The following is a 22,423-nucleotide window of genomic DNA, read 5'->3' as shown; positions in this document are numbered from 1 at the left end:
CATAACCCAAATCATTAATGGTACCAGACCATGGTTTCGAATTATTGATTTTTGCTAATATTCGGATAAAAAATATACATTCCTGAAATATATATATACTAAAAATGTCAACTAAGAGATGCTAATCATAAATACAAAAAAAAAACTTTATGAATTGTCGATTTCATTCCTGTAGAGAAAAACTGAATTAATACATTAAAAGAAATAATTTGATTGAGTATTTGTGATGGAGGAGGGTACAAGAATAAATTTTGCCTGTCAAAATTCTTAAAAAAATTTCATATGATTTGTGGATAATGTATAGTTTGATGTGTTTTGCAGCAAAAAACCAATGTGAACACGCTAGTTCAAATATTGCTTATGAGGCAGTGAATGTATTCCTACGCGAATGTAAAATCAGAGGGAGACTGGACGACTAGAAACATTAACATCAAATGTCACAGCTTTTGGATTTCCACTTTTGGTAAGTAATAATCGTCTAATATAAATGCATCTTAATTTAACTATGGTTAAATCAAGCCGCCGAATACAATGCTTTCAGTTAAAGAAACTCATATATCCTCCTAGTTCTATCGTTTGACTGTTAGACTATTAAACGTATTATTTTGATGTTGATTATACTCTCGGAATATTAATTAATTTGTATATTTTTATCATATTCTTTATGTATAAGAAAAAGTACGACTTTTTTTTTATAAATATCCATAACTTGTTTTGGTTTTGCATCCCGGTTTGTTGCAGTTGCGGTGATACCGAAACGACTTACAGTACCAAGAATCTATCTCTTTCTGCCATGAACACCACACAAAGTTGTAAGGCTTATTGCACTGAAACAGGCAGCGTAGAAGTACACGAAAGCCTCGAAAATGCATGTGGAGAACCACGGAACCCTATCCTCAACAAAACGGATGCTATTACAAGGTGGGATTGGGTCATAACCTAATGTGTATTTTGTTTGTGAGAATATAATTGTTTTCCCATTCAATAATCTTACAATATGGTGATTTGTATCATACATGTGCATTTGTAGCATGGAAATCAATTGAAAACGAAGGAAAACCAATCAAAACCAATTCGTCTTGAGTAATGTATTAGGCAAACGTGTGTTTGATCGGTTTGATTCTAAAAATACATACCAATTTATTCTTGTTGTTTACAGTCTCGAGGAATTATTTGGAAAACTTCATCATATTTCCGTCGGAAGAATCCACGTCATCTGCCTGGTGTGGTGACGAATCGACACCTTGTCCTAGTTGCAGTGACATCACAAATGTTTGTTCTGACAAACTGGTATCCGCAGATATGCACATAGCCTTGACAAAGCTGGCCAAACAAGTACAAGCTGAATGGCCATTACGTGAGTGGTTATCAACATATATGATACAGGTTTCTAATTCCCGTAATAACTGATTTTAAAACTAGTATTTGGTTTGAATTTTTGTCATTTAAAGTTCATAGCACCATACAATACGCATATATTTCTTTCCAAGAGTTGTGAAACATTCTAGTTTCATTCGGACTAACACAAAATTGACATGTTGAATCTTCTGTTTTGATTTTATTTATATCTATATAAAAGTTCTTTCGTCAACATTTGGTGATGTAAAAACATAAAATGTAGTTTTTCATATTACAAGGTAAACTGATAGTTGATGAGGGCTGGGATGAACCTACAAATCGTTATCCTGACAGAAAACACATGGCAGCACGTCACTGTTTTTACGAGGGTCGCGCGGCTTCTATCGGGGTCTCTCAGGAATCGGACGTGGCCAGATCTACTGATGCAGACATTAACCAGAGATTCCAACAGCTCACCAAGTGTGCAGGGTTACGGCTGAGTAGCAATCCGTCAGACGGGTACCAGGATGTGTGTGTTGGAGAACAAAGCAACCACTTCCGGCGCAAAAGGTCGTTAAGGTCACGCAGGTCAACTGGACTAACATTGGATTTAAACTGCAAAATTTCCATCTGGCCTTGTCGCGATTTGTTTCTAAACCATTTGACAGGTAACTCTTGATATAATTAGAAACTACGTGATGTATGGTCAGGAAATCGAAATATTGGCCGTATTAAAATGATAAAATTTACAAGAAAAACACTTTCTTCTGAACTTAAAAGAATTATAGAATGCTTATTGTTTATACCAACAGTTAATGAGTGTTTTACTTGATACCTTGCTATCTGCAAAATCCGTTTGTTATCATTTTAGTCATCGTCATTGATCTCGACAAGCAGTCATCACAGTTAGGACTCCTTATTCCAAGACGGCACTACAGAATATCCCCCGGGGAGAAGTGTGGCTAGTGTATGTGGTGATATGGACGAAACCTTCAACAGAGACAATACTAAACAAATGCAAAGGTACATTCTACATTCATTCCACTCTATTTCTTTACTCTAATTTTGTTGATTAACTTTTAGTATACATACTTTTTTCAATCATTACAATTATTGATATACAAAGTGTTACGAATGCTCGCAATAGGCAAGGTTCTTCTAATGGAAAACATATCTTAGAAACCGATTACTAAGGTAACACAACATAATTGAAGACAGCCGCTATGAAGTGAGCTTGGCGCTAGTACTGCGGTAATATCAGTCACACTCAATGCATGCAATTAAGGCTTGATATATATCACTACAATGATTGTTTTTTGTGTATAAATCTTTTTGAGCCAGACTCCTCCAGTACCCTTACAATGACTGGGAGTTCCCTGCTGAAGGGCCCAGTGACCAGACGTGTGGTTCAGTGACCAGGCGATGTGTACAGGACTCCACGTATAGTTATTCTACCGACTCTTTACGCTGGCCCAGCGGTAGGATGATGACACCCAGACTGGTAGTGAGGCTCTACATTTTCGTCTTATATTTAAACGAAGCTGACGTTGTCAGTAAGTAATATTTATACACACAAAACTAGATCAATAAGAAGCATCCGCTAATACCAAACTGGCTATGACCGACTGGCTAAAGCTCTTGTTAATGTCACACAGTTAGAGGTATACCACTTAACGCTGCACATATGAGTTTGATAAATTGTGTGTACATATCATCGTTTAATTAATTGTGTGTGGTTAGTGTAAATTAACACATGTATCGGAAGTCAACTAATTTTTCAGGCGCTTTGTAAAACCTTTATATATTCTTGTCGTTTGAGCCAATGATTTTATGAAAGTGATTTACTTTCTCCACAGTAATATGGTATAATCGTTTAGAGCAAAACATTATTATAACAAATTTTCGAGAATCAAGGAATTAGGTTCGTACACATATTACAAGTTATAGGAATGTTGACATGACATGAAATATCAAGTTATAACTATGGATTGGTTTTAACACTGTGTGTTGTAATGTTCAGTGGTTTGTCGTACTAATTCATAATACATTGAAGTACGGTTATAACGAATTTCTGAAAATCACGGAAATTTACACAAATCACAAGCATCTTTTGATGGGGAATGCCTAAATAGTAATTTAACATACAGATATATTGAAATGGTTAAACACGTTTGTATGAAGCACAATGTCTCTTGTAGATCCCTGTTTTCCTTCCTTCAGCTACTGTAAGGGGATCTGTTTGCACCAGGATATGACATGTGAAGGTAATGTCTTAGTTCAGGATCTATTTTAAGATAATATATATTTTGTACATGTATCTGGATGAGACATATTTTGTAGGACTTTATAAATGAATGCACAAGTTCAAATGCATGACAGTTTACTTCCAAAGCCAAGTTTTCATTTCCATAAAGTAATAAATTTAAATTTACTTGTATATCTAAATCATTTAAAATACTTGGAGCATTTCTGTATGGGCAGCAGCATAATTTAACATACAAAAAAACTGAAATGGTTAGCATTTTCACAAGTGTAGCCACAATTTATACAAATAGAATTTTGTGCCAAATTTACACGGAAAAGGTCATCGTTTTTAGAGAACTACACTGATGACTTAATTTAGTATGTATAATATTAATATTTTCTTTCTCCATAATTAAAATAACATGGTAGACTCATAGATATAGACTGAGAAAGAGCTAGTTTAAAGGAAGAAAAAGGTAAAGATTTAACTTTAACATCTAAGTTGTTCGAGCTTCTTTAAGTAGTGGGAAAGAAAGATTTTGTTGTAGTGGAGTCGATAATTGGAATTTGGAAAAACTTTCACAATTTCTTAAAGTATAAGAAGGATTTGATAGCCTAGTAGGAGGTAATAAGTTATTTATCTTATAAAGTAACTGTAGTTTTCTTTTAGCTCTTCTGTCTGTTAAGGTGGTTCCAAATTTGTTTCAAAAAATATAATGATTCATTTCTAGTATAACACGGTAATAATTAGCACTGAGAACATCCGTCCCAAACTTCACATGCATATTCAAGAACAGGTAAAACAAAAGACTTATAAATTCTTAAAAGAGCAGGTCACGCAGGTCAACTGGACTAACATTGGATTTAAACTGCAAAATTTCCATCTGGCCTTGTCGCGATTTGTTTCTAAACCATTTGACAGGTAACTCTTGATATAATTAGAAACTACGTGATGTATGGTCAGGAAATCGAAATATTGGCCGTATTAAAATGATAAAATTTACAAGAAAAACACTTTCTTCTGAACTTAAAAGAATTATAGAATGCTTATTGTTTATACCAACAGTTAATGAGTGTTTTACTTGATACCTTGCTATCTGCAAAATCCGTTTGTTATCATTTTAGTCATCGTCATTGATCTCGACAAGCAGTCATCACAGTTAGGATCCTTATTCCAAGACGGCACTACAGAATATCCCCCGGGGAGAAGTGTGGCTAGTGTATGTGGTGATATGGACGAAACCTTCAACAGAGACAATACTAAACAAATGCAAAGGTACATTCTACATTCATTCCACTCTATTTCTTTACTCTAATTTTGTTGATTAACTTTTAGTATACATACTTTTTTCAATCATTACAATTATTGATATACAAAGTGTTACGAATGCTCGCAATAGGCAAGGTTCTTCTAATGGAAAACATATCTTAGAAACCGATTACTAAGGTAACACAACATAATTGAAGACAGCCGCTATGAAGTGAGCTTGGCGCTAGTACTGCGGTAATATCAGTCACACTCATGCATGCAATTAAGGCTTGATATATATCACTACAATGATTGTTTTTTGTATAAATCTTTTTGAGCCAGACTCCTCCAGTACCCTTACAATGACTGGGAGTTCCCTGCTGAAGGGCCCAGTGACCAGACGTGTGGTTCAGTGACCAGGCGATGTGTACAGGACTCCACGTATAGTTATTCTACCGACTCTTTACGCTGGCCCAGCGGTAGGATGATGACACCCAGACTGGTAGTGAGGCTCTACATTTTCGTCTTATATTTAAACGAAGCTGACGTTGTCAGTAAGTAATATTTATACACACAAAACTAGATCAATAAGAAGCATCCGCTAATACCAAACTGGCTATGACCGACTGGCTAAAGCTCTTGTTAATGTCACACAGTTAGAGGTATACCACTTAACGCTGCACATATGAGTTTGATAAATTGTGTGTACATATCATCGTTTAATTAATTGTGTGTGGTTAGTGTAAATTAACACATGTATCGGAAGTCAACTAATTTTTCAGGCGCTTTGTAAAACCTTTATATATTCTTGTCGTTTGAGCCAATGATTTTATGAAAGTGATTTACTTTCTCCACAGTAATATGGTATAATCGTTTAGAGCAAAACATTATTATAACAAATTTTCGAGAATCAAGGAATTAGGTTCGTACACATATTACAAGTTATAGGAATGTTGACATGACATGAAATATCAAGTTATAACTATGGATTGGTTTTAACACTGTGTGTTGTAATGTTCAGTGGTTTGTCGTACTAATTCATAATACATTGAAGTACGGTTATAACGAATTTCTGAAAATCACGGAAATTTACACAAATCACAAGCATCTTTTGATGGGGAATGCCTAAATAGTAATTTAACATACAGATATATTGAAATGGTTAACACGTTTGTATGAAGCACAATGTCTCTTGTAGATCCCTGTTTTCCTTCCTTCAGCTACTGTAAGGGGATCTGTTTGCACCAGGATATGACATGTGAAGGTAATGTCTTAGTTCAGGATCTATTTTAAGATAATATATTTTGTACATGTATCTGGATGAGACATATTTTGTATTAGTTTTTTATATATAATTTTGTAATTCATTATACACTTCACACCGATCCAATAACACTGTATAATCTCAACCACAGCAATCAGCATTGTGAGGTATTGTTGTAGTATTCCCAACACAGCAAAGACCTAAATAAAGACTTTAATCTTCCTCTACAGGGACCTCACAGAGAAGGAAACGCCAGACTGGTAAGTTGTCTTATATTATGTACACCTTCGATGCATTGATCATTTTGTATTTGATTCAATGTTTGTTTTCCCTTCTTTGTTTTATTGATATATAAATCAATGATAAAGGGTCACATGTTCACGGGACTATTTTCTGAACTTATATTCTAAGAACTGTTAATCAGATTTTGTACACACACATATATATATTGTAATCGGCACAGTTGAGTAAAGGTCAACGAATATGTATAATGTCTGTTACAAGATATCAATCCAAACATCGATGGCGGTACCAGAACAAAGCGATCGACCTCCACTTCAGATGAAATTCTGTCAAAATTCCAAAATAATGGCAGGTATGTTGCTACTATCAACTCCCCCCCCCACGCCCCCGCCAAAACAAACATAATTTAATACATAATCGCGTTACACTCTCCCGGGTGAAATTTTCCCATAAAAATGTCACTATTGTAATATGACACTTATATACATTTAAACGTTATCATAAGTATCGTTTAGTAAATGAAGACAAATAAAGTGATAAATTCTGTATCGGAATTAGGAAATATTCTAATTAAAATCCGTCAAAATGTAGTTCTTCTGTAATTTGTTTTGAGATAAAGTACATATTAAACGTTTACATGCTTATAAGACATTTCTGAATTTCAATTAGAAGTTATCTTCGTATTGAGATCCTCTACTGTGAAGAAATATTATAAATAAATGGTATTTTCAGGGCTATACAAGCTGACTTTACAGGTATTAATGTTACAATGGAGTACGCCGCCAGTTTAGCTGTGCTAGCTGGATTCGATTTCGTTGCAATTCGCGGATCCTTTTTGGATTTATATGTGAGACAGCAGGCTGGAATCCGAGCAAGTATAACGCCCTTTCCTCTTGTGAATCTGATTGATGTAAACCCCCCTACAAACAGGGAAGAGGAATATGCTCTGATTGACGAAGACCTACCGCTGTATGACGGACAAAACCCCGAACAGAATCTATCAAACTGTTATAAAATAGCGGACATCAACCATCAAAGACAACCAAGGCGGTATTTTAGGTTTGATCCTTTGCTGCTGGAGTGTCTTGAGGCGGCCAGTTATGAATACGGTTCGTGTGTCCCTGTAGTGAAGGGATCTGGGTACAGGACAAAGTCCATTAACGATATAAACATTGAGGAGAGACACGCTGAGGAAACACAAAACTTTATACGGGGAAAAGCCGTAGAAATCATGCCTTCCAATACTGGTACAGACTCATTATATGAACTAGGACTTACAATTATAAGGACATGTACTGCCATCCTGCGATTTAAACAGATGAAGGTTGGTGTAGGGAGTCATTCTGACCGCCTGTATCTGGACATCAGGGAAAGTAGCGGGCCTCGGGATCTCATGTCTGTGTGGGATGTCGATAATCCTCAGTTGTACAGCAAATTTAAGCTAGTGGAAGACAACTTACTTGCTGGTAGGTTTAGATTGACTATTTTCTTGAAACAGTTGTATGAACTATTTCCAGATAACTGTACATACATTTTTATGTTGTAAATTCATGTACTTCAGTTTGTCGTATTATTTCACTTCAAAACCATTGTTAAATCTGCTTGTTATTTTGATTGGTCAAAATATTGACCTGAACTACCTTTTTTGTTTTCTAAGACATGTTGCTATTTGTAAAACAATCCTTTAATTTTCCTAAACTTCCTGTTAATGCAGAAATAGGACACGGGAGCCATGGTTGTCACGTGGAACTTATTTCACACTATTGGTTTTATACGCATAAGCTAATATTTATGAGATACTAACACTAACAAAACCTCGTGTCTAGTTGTATAAAACAACTCGTGTTAAATAAATTTGATATCCATCATCCACTCGTATGGTAATCTATTTATACAATGCGTTTGTTTTACGTCAGGTGGTCCCTTAATCAGGCCGACGGATGCTGAGCGGGCTTGCAGGGAGCCGCCACTAGGTCATTCCATGTACTATATAAGACAACCAGCGAAGTAGGTAGCATCGTTACTTACCAACATTGATTGTATAACATGTTGTTTAGCATTGTATACCATATACATGCAAAATTAATAAATGTCAAAGAATGCATTTTTAGTAACAATTAAATTGTACATGTCTGTTTGTAGTATATTAAACATGTGCATATTCAACAATGAGGACTTCTGTCATCACACCCGGACAGGAAGGGAACAAGCTAAACAAACATTACTGAACAATCTGGCCAGCGTGGCTGGATCCGGAGAATTCTCAGTATCCAGTGTCAGAGGACTGGCTGACCAATGCTTCGTTACTCATTGTGGTGGATGTCTTGGCCGAGGTAAGCAATTTTTGGTTTTTGCTTTTTTCCCAAGGGAAATCTTACTGGGGATCTCATTCTAAATGCTAGTATTTGTATAATTATTCAGACACAGTTTAGCTATATAACGAATGTTTAAAAATATTTCTTAATAACTTTTACGATCGTTGCTGAACGGGAGTTAGAAAGTTCATGACCCATTTTCGGGAGAGTTCTGAAAGACGTCACGTAGGTTCAGTAGTCACATGCTGTTCACAGCTAGCTTCGGCTTGCTTGCAAAGATTCCGAATCCTTACCGCCCATCTTGACTTCGATTTAGTCCTATCTCTGCAACAGGATATGATAAAGTTGGAGGTGAGGTTATATCTGTGTGTTATATTTCATCAATTGCATTGGTACAGGTGATATATGGACGGAGAAAACAAGAAGTTGTTTGTTATTTATTAAGACATTCCTGTCTGGTCTTTCCCTTCCATTTGGCGGGAGTCTCCACGATAAAGCTGCATTCTATAACATGGATACACGTGATTCTAACATGAGAACTATTACGTGTGGCGGTGGAAACATCTGTCTCCAGGACACGCAGTTCTACTCCATTCTAAGTAAGCGAAATCGACTGCTTGATATTTTTGCCGATTGTACCATCCGCAATTTTATTTGATTATCTATTAGTGGAATATACCGTACAGTTATCTCATGAATTATCTACTGAAGAAAGTGTCTAACAAATGAAAAATATTTTTTCTCAAATATTGTGCGGCTGGTGTGGAAAAATGTTGTAGCAATATGTATGAAGTATTGAAACGTTATAAAATTCACTTTTAGAAGGTATATTGGTGGAAGTTTCCTAGGCTATCATACGGTTACAGTATCCAATAAACATTGCAACCTTTTCACAAGTTTAATTGTCGATATCTAGGGCAGACATTTATAACACAATAATCTTATTCTAATTAATCTAACTCTTATTGTATATTCTTAGTGAATACTTTAGAGGAAACCTACCAGTCAAATAAATATATTGACGTAGAAGAGCCACTGTACGGACCTGCAGACAATCCACTTCCGGTTCTCGATCTCTCAGAACAGGAAATGGCGATGGCAGCAAGTGGCATCGTCAAGATTTACCTTGGTACCAAGGACGACCTCAGCGCCATCTACCCTATCATCAAGGTGTGTTTTTTATTATGATAATGTATGATTCCTGATCTCATTATTTGCTTGCATAAAAATACATTTTAAGTCAAATGATTAAATATTTATAAGGTAAAAAAACAATTAGTAATTAACGACCTGTTTTCATATGAGTATGGCGATTTATCAGCTCGAGGCAATGAGGAATTGAAAAGCAATGCAATATTCACACGAAAACACGGTGATAAATATTTCATTATGTGACATTTTGCTAGAGTTGAATGCGATTGGGAATTAACTTAAATGGACAGTTTAGTTTAATTATGCATTACACTTTTAATCAAAATTAAAATTTGCTCCATTTCTTCTGTACACATACTATGGTATAGATGTAGCCTGTACCCGGACCAGCACCGAAGAGTACATATGTACAACGTTAGTAGTAGAATATTCCCCGTTATAAATCCTTGATCTTGTTTGAAAACTTGAAATCTTACCTGATATCAATTAGGACTGTAAAGAACAACTTGAAAGTAAAAAATGATTTATGTATTAGAGATAAAACGTGACTGTTTTCATAATTAATGACATTGACTGTACAGAGCTTAAACTGGGGAAAAACCACATGTTATCTGGGAAGTTATGTGTAATAAGTAAAGAGACAGTTACGCTTCACAGTAATTCGCTTCCAATTGTCAGTCAATTTGAATCTACTATTACGCCATCTAATATGCAGACAATGCAATTTTTCATATTTTGATAAGACCTAAAGGTTTTGACTCGCCTCATAGTTTTGAACTTTGAACGCTTCTTGAGGATAGTATGATTATTCGGAATTATATAACAATTTATATAACTAAATGATGTGACATATAATCGATATATGTGACTTGTTATCTTATAGATACTGATGACATACAATACAGACGTCACTGAAGTGGAATTCCATCTTGTTACCGGGGTATCACACACATGGGTTATCTCCTCCTTGAAGAATAAGATACAAAGATGGTCTACGTCGGTCTGCCCTGGTCGGAGTAGGATTGCTATTGCACCTTACACACTGATTGACATTCCAGAGGAGGACCGACGTAAAAGATCCACCACCAACAACAATACTCCCAACATCCTGCGCTCAAATCTTCGAATGACAGAACTCGCATGGTTAATGCGTAATTAAATTAACCTAACCCAAAACAAAAACTCCATAAACAGACTTTACATACAGTTTTAACAATGCAGTATGTTACATTTATTATTATTATTGTTGGTCGTAACGTTAACTAGATTTACTAAAATATTTACTTCTAACGTGTCCAATGCCACTGCCTCACCTTTGGTCTCGCATTAAGTGTTTATGTCTTTAGCCATGTTTCAGAGCGATAGCACTATAAAATACCCAAGAGTTCCATTATGACAAAGACAGAAGAGCTTGCTTTAACAGACTGTAATCTATGAAACACTCTCCTAATCACTACACATAATATATTATGAAGAAATGCGAGATTCATTAACCAATTAAATATTCTGTTACAATTCGTCATCAAAATTGGTCAACCGCTACCCTTTTAATAAATTGGCAATGGATTTTCAAAATTTAAAAAAAAATGTGAATCCATTTAGAATCTGAACTTTGGTGTGATCATTTTTCATAATTGATAAGGTATGGTGAGGCAAATCATTTTAATTTGCACACGTACGAATCTGTATGTGCAAACAAACGATAATCCGGGATGCTAAACATATACGCTGTGTTGAAAAGATTTATTAAGCTACGCTTTTTACATTACATCATATATTGTGAAATATCAAATGTTGCTCTAACGAATAATATTTATTTACTTATTAAGGATATTCAGACAGTGTGTAATTATGGAGAAACATGATCTACTCGCATTGTTACTATCAACGTAACAAACAAGTTTTGTATTAGACATCTCCCATTTTTCCCGACACTGAGTACGGACACCGACACCGACACGGACTTCCAAAATTCGGGGGTTGTCTCAAAAAACAAATTCAACAAATTAAATTCGCCTTACTTTTTCATGTTCAGATAACTCAATCAGGTACCAATTTAGCATAAATTTCCGTGATTTTGCTTACTTTTACTATTAAAAAATCGAGTTCATAGTTGTGGCGCATCGATATCTTTCCAATAATTCAGTTTGGCCAATGATTGTTCCGCTTTTAAAGTTCCCCGCGAAATTGTTCTGTATTAGGAAGTCATAATACTTGACGTATACTTCTTTCGGTCGATGGAAAAATAATCTCCACGATTTAACAAATATAAATGAGTGTAACATATGAAATTAATATATAAGGAAATGAAAAAAACCCACAAATACGTAGCTACATGTATCTATTTATCCATAATGCATTGCGTAACTCGTCCAATCGTCTAAATGAAATGTGCGCACATGGTAACCTTTAATATGTATTTATTATGCGAAAGCACGTGTTATGTGTTCAATTATTTCTTTTAATTTCGGGTAAGTTATTAAATAATTAATTAATATAATTATAATCAAGAATGACAAAAATCGTGAGGACCTTTGCCCTCATTACGTTTTATCTTCCTAAGCCACTGATCAATTTCACCTTTGAAAATTTATGTATTTAAACCAAACAGATAAGATATATCAGAAATTGTTACCGGCCATGCACTGTCACTATTGATACACAGGCTTTCGACTCTGTAGATATACGGACACTTCTTTTTGTGTAATACTGGGTACACGGAGGTCGTTCGTATATCAATAGTCAAAGCCTGTGTATCAAATGAAAACTATACGATATCGGCTGGATATGCACTCAAGCATGACACAGGTAGGTCAGCTTTCACATGCATAGAGACAGGACAGTGCTGTAACAGACGACTATTTTGAGGTGCGAAACAAGCATATCGTATCAAAAATGTATAATGAATAAACGTAAACAATGAACACAATTAACAAATTTGAAACAATTTTGCCTATTTTACATTTCGTGACGGCCCCCAAATTTCGGAAGTCCGTGTCGGTGTCGGTGTCCGTACTCAGTGTCGGGCAAAATGGAAGATGTCTATTAAAGACTCTCATGTTTCAACTTCATACAGCGTATTTGTATATATTTGTATAGCGTCTGACATTTCTAGGACAAGCGTTTCTTTATGCTAGTGTTTGTTGTATACTTGTAGTTTACTTTAATTTGTTGTACATACCACCTTCCCATTAAATGTACCTTAATGACACATAGAGTGTATACTACAACCTTTCTGTAGTTATTTTAAATGTTTCGTAGACAATAATATCGTCTGTAACTTGACAATATCGGTCGCTAAAACCTACGGGTACACAAGCATGGTGAATAATTATATACAATAGTTTGTCAATACAAAAGGTGATTATATTAAAATACCTTTGACATTCTAACAAATTTCATCTGTAAAGGGGGCAAATTCTTCTTAAGTCGTCCATCATGACTCTGCGTTGGTCTGTCGTATTGCCAATATAAAAAAAGTACCTATTCACGTGTTTAAAGTATATAAACGTTACATGAGTATTCGGTCAGACTGTTTGTGACGGACACTGATGTGTCTTAAGGTTATCAATTTGTGGGTTCGTCAATTGGTATATGTAATCAAATGATCATAAGCGGTCCGTGTTAGAAAATTTAGACCTCGTGTCTGTATAAAGTGACGGATTGCATTGACATTTTGACAATTGTTTTGTACACCATTTTTTGCCATTATATTTGTGTCATTATAAATATATAATTGCCGTATATATTTATATGTTTCTGTTAAATCCAATCCGGTCGAAAAACCACTGGTAGCACCTGCAATAGATACTAGTCAACATAATGGCGTGGTCATTTAATGTCAGAAAAATGTTCCGAAACTTGTGGATTGTTTTGTCCTGAAATATTGTCGCATACTTTGCCAAAACGAGGTAAACAATAATTTACGAGTCATCAGTAATACCTATGGTTAGCCAAATTACACTTTCTGTCAACTTACCGCAGTTGACGGGCACCGAAAATTTGATTTACAGGCGTTCAAGATATCACTTAATTGACCATGACGCAAGGTGCGTTGTTGACATCCTAGTTATTGTAAATATTTCCTATACCAGTCCTATCCTGCTGTTTAGATAACACAGCAAAAATGTTTTTATCATTAAATAAGATCTCTCGGTTCTATAATCATGGTATATTGATCTAAAATCTGTCAAAGTCACTAACAATGATACGTAATCACACCGTCATCTATAAACTGTTGTTTTAGATTATAGAGATCCGAGATAATTCAGTAGATCAAAGAAAAATGTCAATGTTGGGTATATTATGTAAAGCATCTTACAGAAGATCTCTCTCTATATATATGTTTAGTGTAAAGAATAAAGAATGTGGTCATGCCAAATGGCCCAATATAAAGAAAGATCACTTTGTGACGTGAATGGTTACATTTGTTTTATGGTGAAGCACTGACAATTTGATCTCAGGTTTTATTCTGTATTGAACCATCACATATTTTTATCAACGTAGTCTGTAAAGTCTGCAAATACTAGGAGAATCGAGTGTACCGATCCAGTGTTTATCTAATTATCTATTGGTGTTGTCATTTCTAACATTTCCATATCTTTTGGTAATTATTGCTATCGTTGATATTTGGCATCCTCTAAGTTCACTATGTTCACTAGCAACACAAACGAGACGTGCGATGTCAACACTTGGTTCATTTTTTTGCAAACTATCCATATAGTCCAAAACATAGGGGTCATTTCGTAATGGCATTCTGTATATCCAGAGTCTTCCCGTTACACTAGATTGTAGTCATTCTATTCATTGATATATGAGATATAAAAAAAAAGATTTGAAGACGCTTGAGTGAAATAAAATATATCCTTTGAAATCATGTGTTATGAAAATTTTCATTTGAAGCATTTACAATCAGATAAAACTAGTGTGATACATTTTTAAAAACAAATTATTTAAAGTGATTAAATCGGTAAATGTATGCTAAATTATGCAAAGCGTATGTACTGAATTTATTAATAAGTGTTATCGGTGTGCATAATCAACTTCAAAATGAAGGGATGACTTCCTATATTTGGCTTTTTCTTATTTAATCATATATACATGTGTTTATTTGCCTTTTGTCTTTATATTTGTTGGCATTTCCAACATAATGACTTTTAACATGAACCACCAAAAGTGACCATCATTTTCAAAATTATGATATTTCAATGTAAAGGTCTCACTATAAACTACAAGGTTAAATGAAGGCTTAAAGAGAATTTCGGTTGTACAGTGCTGCAAAAACATTTTATTTACGTGTGCAGTGCTGTGAAATGAGCACATATTGTGGTTTACAGTGACATTAGTTACTATGAGTGACTTCTTCCGATGTGTTTTCATTTAAACATACATACACGCATAAAAACAAAAACCATTGCATCGCATATATTTAATGGTGTTGTAAATGCTTATAAGGCATCATACATGTTTGTCCCTACGTTTGAATGATTTCCACAATTCATCAACACATATGGGTTTTCAATAAATTAATGAAGCAAAATTGCATGTAAATCTTTTCGACCAGGTATGTCACATATACATTTAAGTATCAGTAACTTTTGACAGCATACGTGAAGGTTCTACCAAACTAAACATCAATAATCCTAATGTGCTAGTTTTATAAAAGTGCAAGCAGCTGGAAGCTCTGATGAATCAGACAGATAGCATTGGCAAATTTAGATCGAAGGTTAATAATGTTCTTTCTCGAACGTTGTTTTTATATTTTAATAATTCAATTTGGTTGTAACAAGCATTTCCATTGGCTTAACAATAACTTTATCAGCCCATAAAGAAAAAAATTGCGTTTGTTTCGTCGTTTTTGATTGACTGATATAAAGGCGTAATGATGTTATAGAAAAAGAGTCCCAAAATGATTTCTTAATTTGTAATCCTAATGATTAATTTTGATATTTTGTTTATTTTATGGAGATTTGACACAAAAATTTAAGTGTACTCTCATCATAAAATTTCTTAAAGTTACTCCTTAAAAATTAGAACACACTTATTACGTAATTACGTATCTTTATGTATTACAACAATGAAATGGGATTTTAATTATAAATGATATTTATCATAATATATTCTATGTATAACTCCAATTTTCGTTGGTTAGTAACACCACATATATTGTTAGTAAAGACTTACTATTTGATTACTTTAACAGAATATCAATGTTATTGGATAGATACAGATGTTACGATGAATCTTTGAGAAGAAATCTATGAAGACCTGTTTTCGTTGGTACTGATATAAACACTATAACTAGAGTTGCTATAACAATAATGGGGACTGAACTAATGGGGTAGACGATTACTCAGCAACCCAGAACTATTCAGAAAAAAGCAAACATCACCCCATCTTAATATCAAAGAAGATCACTTTAGCAGCAAAAATCCATTGATCAAAACACTATAGGCCAAACAAAAAGTCGATAAAACAATAGTAAATATAAATCGTTTGATATGAATTGTCCTGATACAAGAATAGTCGATCAAGGTACTTTAGATGTAAAAAAGTTACGTCGCCATGCAAATCTAGGTCTATTCGGAGTTAGGACGCGGCGGACATATTTTAAAACAACTAATAATTTCACGAATTTCAAAATAATGTTTCGTTAATCTTTCAGAGAGACCTAAAGAAATTTTAAAAAACGTGTAAAAGGAAAACACATTCAAATTAAATTAATTGCTTTACTTACAAATGACAAATATTCCGTCGATTGCATTGTAATTTCGTCTAAATTATGGATATGTTACATGCAAAATAGATTGATGTTTGACATTCCGTAGATAATTTCAGGTCGTATGTCATTCATTCACGGACCTTACATTCCAATAGATAGATCATGTACCCCGGGTCTATATACTCACCTCAATTATAACCCATTCAAGGTGGCATTGGTGTTTTATTGTGAGTAATCTACCGTACATAGGTCTCTAATCATCCAATTGACTGGCCTTAAGGACGTTCCAAACAGTGGTCGAATGCGCCGTTCGTTCGGACCTCCTCGGGTCAATGAGTGCATTCGGAACTGCACATGAAAACTCTTTTGTGACTAAGATTGTGAAGAATAGCGATATATATCTTATCCGTCTAACGATACCTTACCTTTTAACGTTAAAATCAGGATAGTATAGTCGATAAACTGAGTATTTGTCGATATTGTACTTAGTTCGGTTTGCCGAAAGCTTGATACCGGGTGAAAATCAAAGTTTGTACGGTAGGTGTAGGACCTAGTTTCGATAAACTAGAAAAAAATAATGTCGTCAGATCTTTGAATTTGGCTAGGCTAATATAACATGAAGCTACATGTATCTTTTGAGAAGCACATTACATAACTCATACAAACGGACTGATATATGCCGATACGGTCTCGATCTTGTAGGCCTACTGAATAAAATGAGATTTCATAACAATCAAGTGATTAAAACATTTTCTGTTCAACTCCGTTAAACTGTGAATATCTGACACTTAATATACATGTGTTTTAAGGGAGATCCATAATTAAATCAAGATATTCCAATTTTGCAGAGTAATACTCTAGTATAAAACTACACAGACATATTTTCATCTCTCCATCGCCCCACCCCTACTTTTCGTACATGTACAAACTAGTGTATTTCATGAATATTGCGTATGTAGATGTCTACATGTATCATGTTTAGCTAATATGATCCTCAATAAGCACTAACACGTTCGGGAAACAAGATTTTATTTACTGTATACATGTACGATAAGACATAGGCCTAACTACTGTAATTAGATGATGCATGCATTTCCCGTTTTGAGAAAATACACGGAAGTACTCTGATTCAGTTGATCAAATACTATCTTACGAAAAAGCATATGTAAGCTAGTGTCAACATCAGTATTATATCTGTGATATAGAAACTAAACATTTACATGTAGGCATAGACTAAATTTTTTCCTGTCTACAGTAATCAGCTGAACGTAGATCGAGGATTCAGAATAAGAGATTTTTTCTTAGGGGTATACTTGCCGTATAGGTTATATTGAGGATCCAAAAATCTGTTTTAGTTTACTTCGGATAATAAATATATATCTACATGTATTAGATATGCAGATATCTCCTCAAAAACATACAAAGACATACAGTTGTGTATGATGACATGGATTTTATCGACATTGTACATGTTGTTATCAAGTTGAAGTTATCAACTTCGATCGTTGTCACGTAGACGCTCTTCATCGTTACAATTTTGGCGCAAAATTCAAATTTATGCTTGAATAACTGCCTCAAACAACTATTGAAGCTAAGATATCTTGACGATGGAAAGATAGATTTTGATAAAATATTTTTCCGCTAAAACAATTTAAAATCATGGATTGTCTAAAGGGTAATTGAAGTAGAATCTTTACACGGAATTTTCCACATTCATTTTTCAGATATTATATCCAGGCAAAAAAATGGTTTATTTTTGCCATTTCTTAGCTTTGTATAGCATCAAATCGGTGGCATCGTGACATAAAATTAACAGGTATAACAATTAATATTATCAGACTTTATAATATTCAATATATAAGATGTTCTTTATAAAAATATTACCGCTCGATTTCGGTCTAATAATATAATTGTGAAAAAAGTCATTTTTTAGGGGGTAGGGGTATAGAAAGGCTAATTACTCAAAAATTCCGCGGTCAGTTTTTTTTATATTCTTTCATCATAACCCAAACAACTGTTTTATTATGTGGACAAAAAATAAAGAAAATTAAACGACACGATTTTTTGAAATTAAGTATTTAAGTTGAAATTCAAATGCAACAATTGGCCCTTTTTAGGCCTCATTTACACGCATTCGCGTGAAAAATTCACAATGATTGTATTTTTAAGAGTGGAAACGACATTGAGGTCATTGATAGCTATATAAACGTACATATTAAAGATAAAAATGTTGTTGTTTGTAATATTTCAGTCAATTATCAAGCTTTGAAAATATGTGTGTAAAATTGTATTTTGAGAAAAACAGACGGTAAAGTAGGGTTATTGAGAGTACAATATTTCCAAAACCGCACGGTCAAATTTCAAATAAAAGCCTTAATAAACAGTTTATCAACCAATCTTTCAATGAGCAAATTTTAAAGAAAATTAAACGAGGGGAAATTTTTAGGCCTAACTGTATCGAACCACCTTAACTGAATGGCTTAATGAAGTATTTATATCAATCATTGGAGAACGGACACCTATTAGACACGGTACATTTTAGATGTTAAATACTTATGTTGTTGATTGTACATAATAACACCTTGGCCTAGAACAAGATGATATTTACTTCTAACGTTACAGCAATAACTCATGGTGCATGGTATCTTCTTGGTCTGTACCTTGACATATATAATTCTTTCTTACACACAAGTTATTTATCAAATAAAAAATGCCATTTTATGGCTAGTATCAAAAGTGGAGTCAAATCGGACGTTCCTTGCCAAACTCGTATAATACCACCGCAAAATAACAACTACATCGTAAGCCGTTCCCTCCCCTATTGAAACATAGAAGTCATACAAATCAAAGCCTAAAAATGTCATAATGTGCCAAAATGTGATAAATGGAATGTCTGTCGCAAAACACCAATAATTTGAATGTCATTTTAAACGAAAAAACTTAGATATCTAAGTGTTTTCCTTGTGTATAATTCTACTTAGCAGAGATTTGTTTCTTTCTGAATAATTATGTATCTGTATGATAAATTTTACATATCTGACGGGTCGTTCTTTTAAAGAAGAACTTACAGATAATTGCTATCCTGCTCAATTTTATTGTTTTACTGGAAATGTTAATTCTACTCCGATATCTATACAGCATAACATACAGCATATGTACTACGGTCAGGGAGGCGAGGATGACGGAACATACAGAGGGCACGCGGCCGCGGAGGACGACGGCGTGGCAGGGGATGCGGAAATTCAAGGAAGAGGGTACACAAGGATAACCAGGACACTAACAGCCAGGAGGGAGGAGATTCCAACGACGCCGGTGCCGAATCCTCGGGTGCAGGAGAAGAGAGAGTTGAGAGCGGTGAGCAGGCAGAGTAGGAATCCCGCTACCATCTGGCACCATCATGAACATATTATACCTTTGTTATGTAGTCCAGCAGTATAGGCTCCTGCATCTGTATTTTGCTTAAATCACATGGTCTTTTTCCTTATGCATTGAAAATTAAAATCTGGCCGACTTGATGTAACAAACGCAGGAACAGATAGCGCCAGGTCGAAAAAATGATCTTTTTTTGTGTGTAGTAAGAAACGCCAACTCACTCGACTATGCAAAAAAATAATTTTTAACATGCCATGAAAGAAATTTATAACTTTTCCTCCGAAGATCAACAGATGAGAGAAGTTTAAAATTTGTCTCTGATGGCACACATAAGAGAAAAATTGATAACTTTAACTCGGAAGATGAACTGAAGAGAAAAGTTGTTTGTGTGACTTTCACACATGAAAAAATTAACAAAAAGATAAACAATGAACAAAAGAAATTTTATACTAATATTTCACAAAAAAAATAAAAGCGGAATGAATTGTATTTCAATTCCAAACATATTTGAGGAAACTGTTTAACACAATATGGCAAATATTGGAATACAGAAAAAGTTGACTGACTTGGTGTTGCACGTTTCATTATAATACCAATGTAATTTGATAGTGCTTAAATTGAAATTCTCACAGAGGTCTACATCCGGTTTCTGTGTAGATCCAAGAATATCCCAGACGGCAAATGACTAAAAGACAAAAATTGTGCATGAAATAAACATCTGCATCAAAAAAAAAAAAAAAAAAAAAAAAAAAAAAACAACAAATACAGCATAACACAAGTTATCTCTAAATAACTTTAAGTACAGATAAACACGATTTACGGACATACTTTAGCATGGGTTTTCATTTCGTTTTATTATCTTTGTCTAAGATGGACGTATATTGGCGATACATAAGGAATTTACACAATGATGTAGCAGTGTCTAAGAGAAAGGTCAGGTTTGACAGTTATTCGCTATTCTGAATGAGGAATAACTGTGTAACGTTACCTTTATCTCCTTTAACTTCTGTTTAAACTGTTGGCCCCAGACAATTTTTGGTGTTACTCTCAGGCAAATATGTAGAGAGAGACATTTGATTAAACTTCATCACCAAAGCTCCCTTTTTACCTGTACGTATGCAAATAGATAAATTAAAGGCTGGGTTTCCGATCGCAGTGTGTTATCGTGTCAATCTTATATATAATAATAAATATTTGGACCATGAAATTTTCATGCTACAGCATGCACGTTGTTTGTTTTAATAGTTTACGGTTTTGTACAATTAATTAACCTAAAGGGTATGTGATAAGGACAATAATTTAAACATTTGAATATGTTAAAATTCATTGATTAAACAAGACAATTTATTTCTGTCAATTACGCATGAAATATATGCAAATTAGCATCGAGGAGGTAATATAAGGTTAATAAAATACCATGTTTATAACATACACTCGGCGAAGGAGAACATATTTTCAATTGAGTTATTGATATATCTGAACAGACAAATTAGCTTATTAATGTCTTTATCAATTACATGTCTGAACATATAAACATCACTGGTCATGCATGTTTATCAGTTAGTTAACACCACACTGGTTTGATTTGTCTAGTTTTGGGTACATTAAAAATACTGAATACATCAAGACATGTATTATGGACTCGTGTGACTTGTTTGAGTTGCAAGTCATCTTGACCCTCTTCCAAAAATAAAAAAAGGAAGCTTAGTTAGCGATAATGTTACGATAGCCTCATTTGAGACTGAAACTTTTAGACATGTGTCGGCAAATCAAGATAGAACAATCTTGTTGCTCTCCTTATCGTCTGTCTATCTGGTCGCCTGTTACCAGCGCCATAGATTAACATACACTGAGGCTGGCCAAATTATCACAGATAATTCACAGGAGTTGACATTAATAGGATATTTCACTACATTGAGTGTACCACAGAAATGTCCGTGAATAAAAAAAAAATAATACGCGAATTCAAAAACGAAAGACAAATCTTTATTTAATAACTAAACTGTGAATCAAATAGGAGATTGTTTTACTTCGTCTTAATGATATTATTAGTTAAAATCGTTGCACTATGACAAATAAGGATCTAAATCATTTTGAAATACTTAAAAGTTGGTACATTATTGACAAATAGTGTATTAAAGGCATTTACGCACGAGCTCGATGTCAAAAGTGATATGGATTATCCAATTGGACTGCAATTGTTAATATTTTCTAACATATGACGTTTTACAATTTACGGTTTGTCACGCGTATATTGCCTACGCCTGCACATATCTCTATCCGCTGGGTAGAAAACACCGTCAAGTATGGGAGAATGACAACCTAAATCGATTATCGGGTTAAGGTCAGGATCACTTTATTGTCCTTTGTAAAATCCTTATTACTACTCTTCTGGATTTATGCCGTCATCGATATGCAACAAACTGAAATAAACTAAATATATTAAAACACAAAAACAATTTTGAAAAATGAAGTTTCAAAGTAAATGTCAGCTATTGTTAACTCTCTAGGAGCTTCTTTTCTGA

General features: G+C 34.3%; 1 protein-coding gene across 1 annotated transcript; it reads left to right on the top strand.

Moving 5' to 3' along the window:
* Positions 1-401: 401 nt before the first annotated feature.
* On the top strand, positions 402-14,678 carry LOC138319304 (uncharacterized). Its single transcript, XM_069262365.1, has 15 exons — positions 402-461; positions 741-921; positions 1,160-1,357; positions 1,638-2,006; positions 4,708-4,858; positions 5,174-5,385; positions 6,030-6,095; positions 6,326-6,355; positions 6,600-6,690; positions 7,071-7,804; positions 8,255-8,345; positions 8,481-8,671; positions 9,052-9,252; positions 9,633-9,823; positions 10,689-14,678. Exons 2-15 carry the CDS (start codon positions 867-869, stop codon positions 10,962-10,964), a joined length of 2,856 nt encoding a protein of 951 aa, XP_069118466.1. The 5' UTR covers positions 402-461; positions 741-866; the 3' UTR covers positions 10,965-14,678.
* The last annotated feature ends 7,745 nt before the right edge of the window (positions 14,679-22,423 follow it).

This window comes from Argopecten irradians, chromosome 3 (assembly GCF_041381155.1).
Source record: "Argopecten irradians isolate NY chromosome 3, Ai_NY, whole genome shotgun sequence".
NCBI classification, from domain to species: Eukaryota; Metazoa; Mollusca; class Bivalvia; order Pectinida; family Pectinidae; genus Argopecten; species Argopecten irradians.
Note: the sequence above shows the minus strand (reverse complement) of the source record. Positions and strands in the feature narration are given on the sequence as shown.

Excerpts from the sequence above, each read along its gene's own strand:
- LOC138319304 (XM_069262365.1), top strand. The coding sequence starts at position 867 with ATGCATGTGGAGAACCACGGAACCCTATCCTCAACAAAACGGATGCTA. Across the intron at positions 8,672-9,051 it reads TGGTGGATGTCTTGGCCGAG|GTGATATATGGACGGAGAAA; the intron begins GTAAGCAATTTT and ends GCATTGGTACAG. Across the intron at positions 9,824-10,688 it reads CCATCTACCCTATCATCAAG|ATACTGATGACATACAATAC; the intron begins GTGTGTTTTTTA and ends GTTATCTTATAG.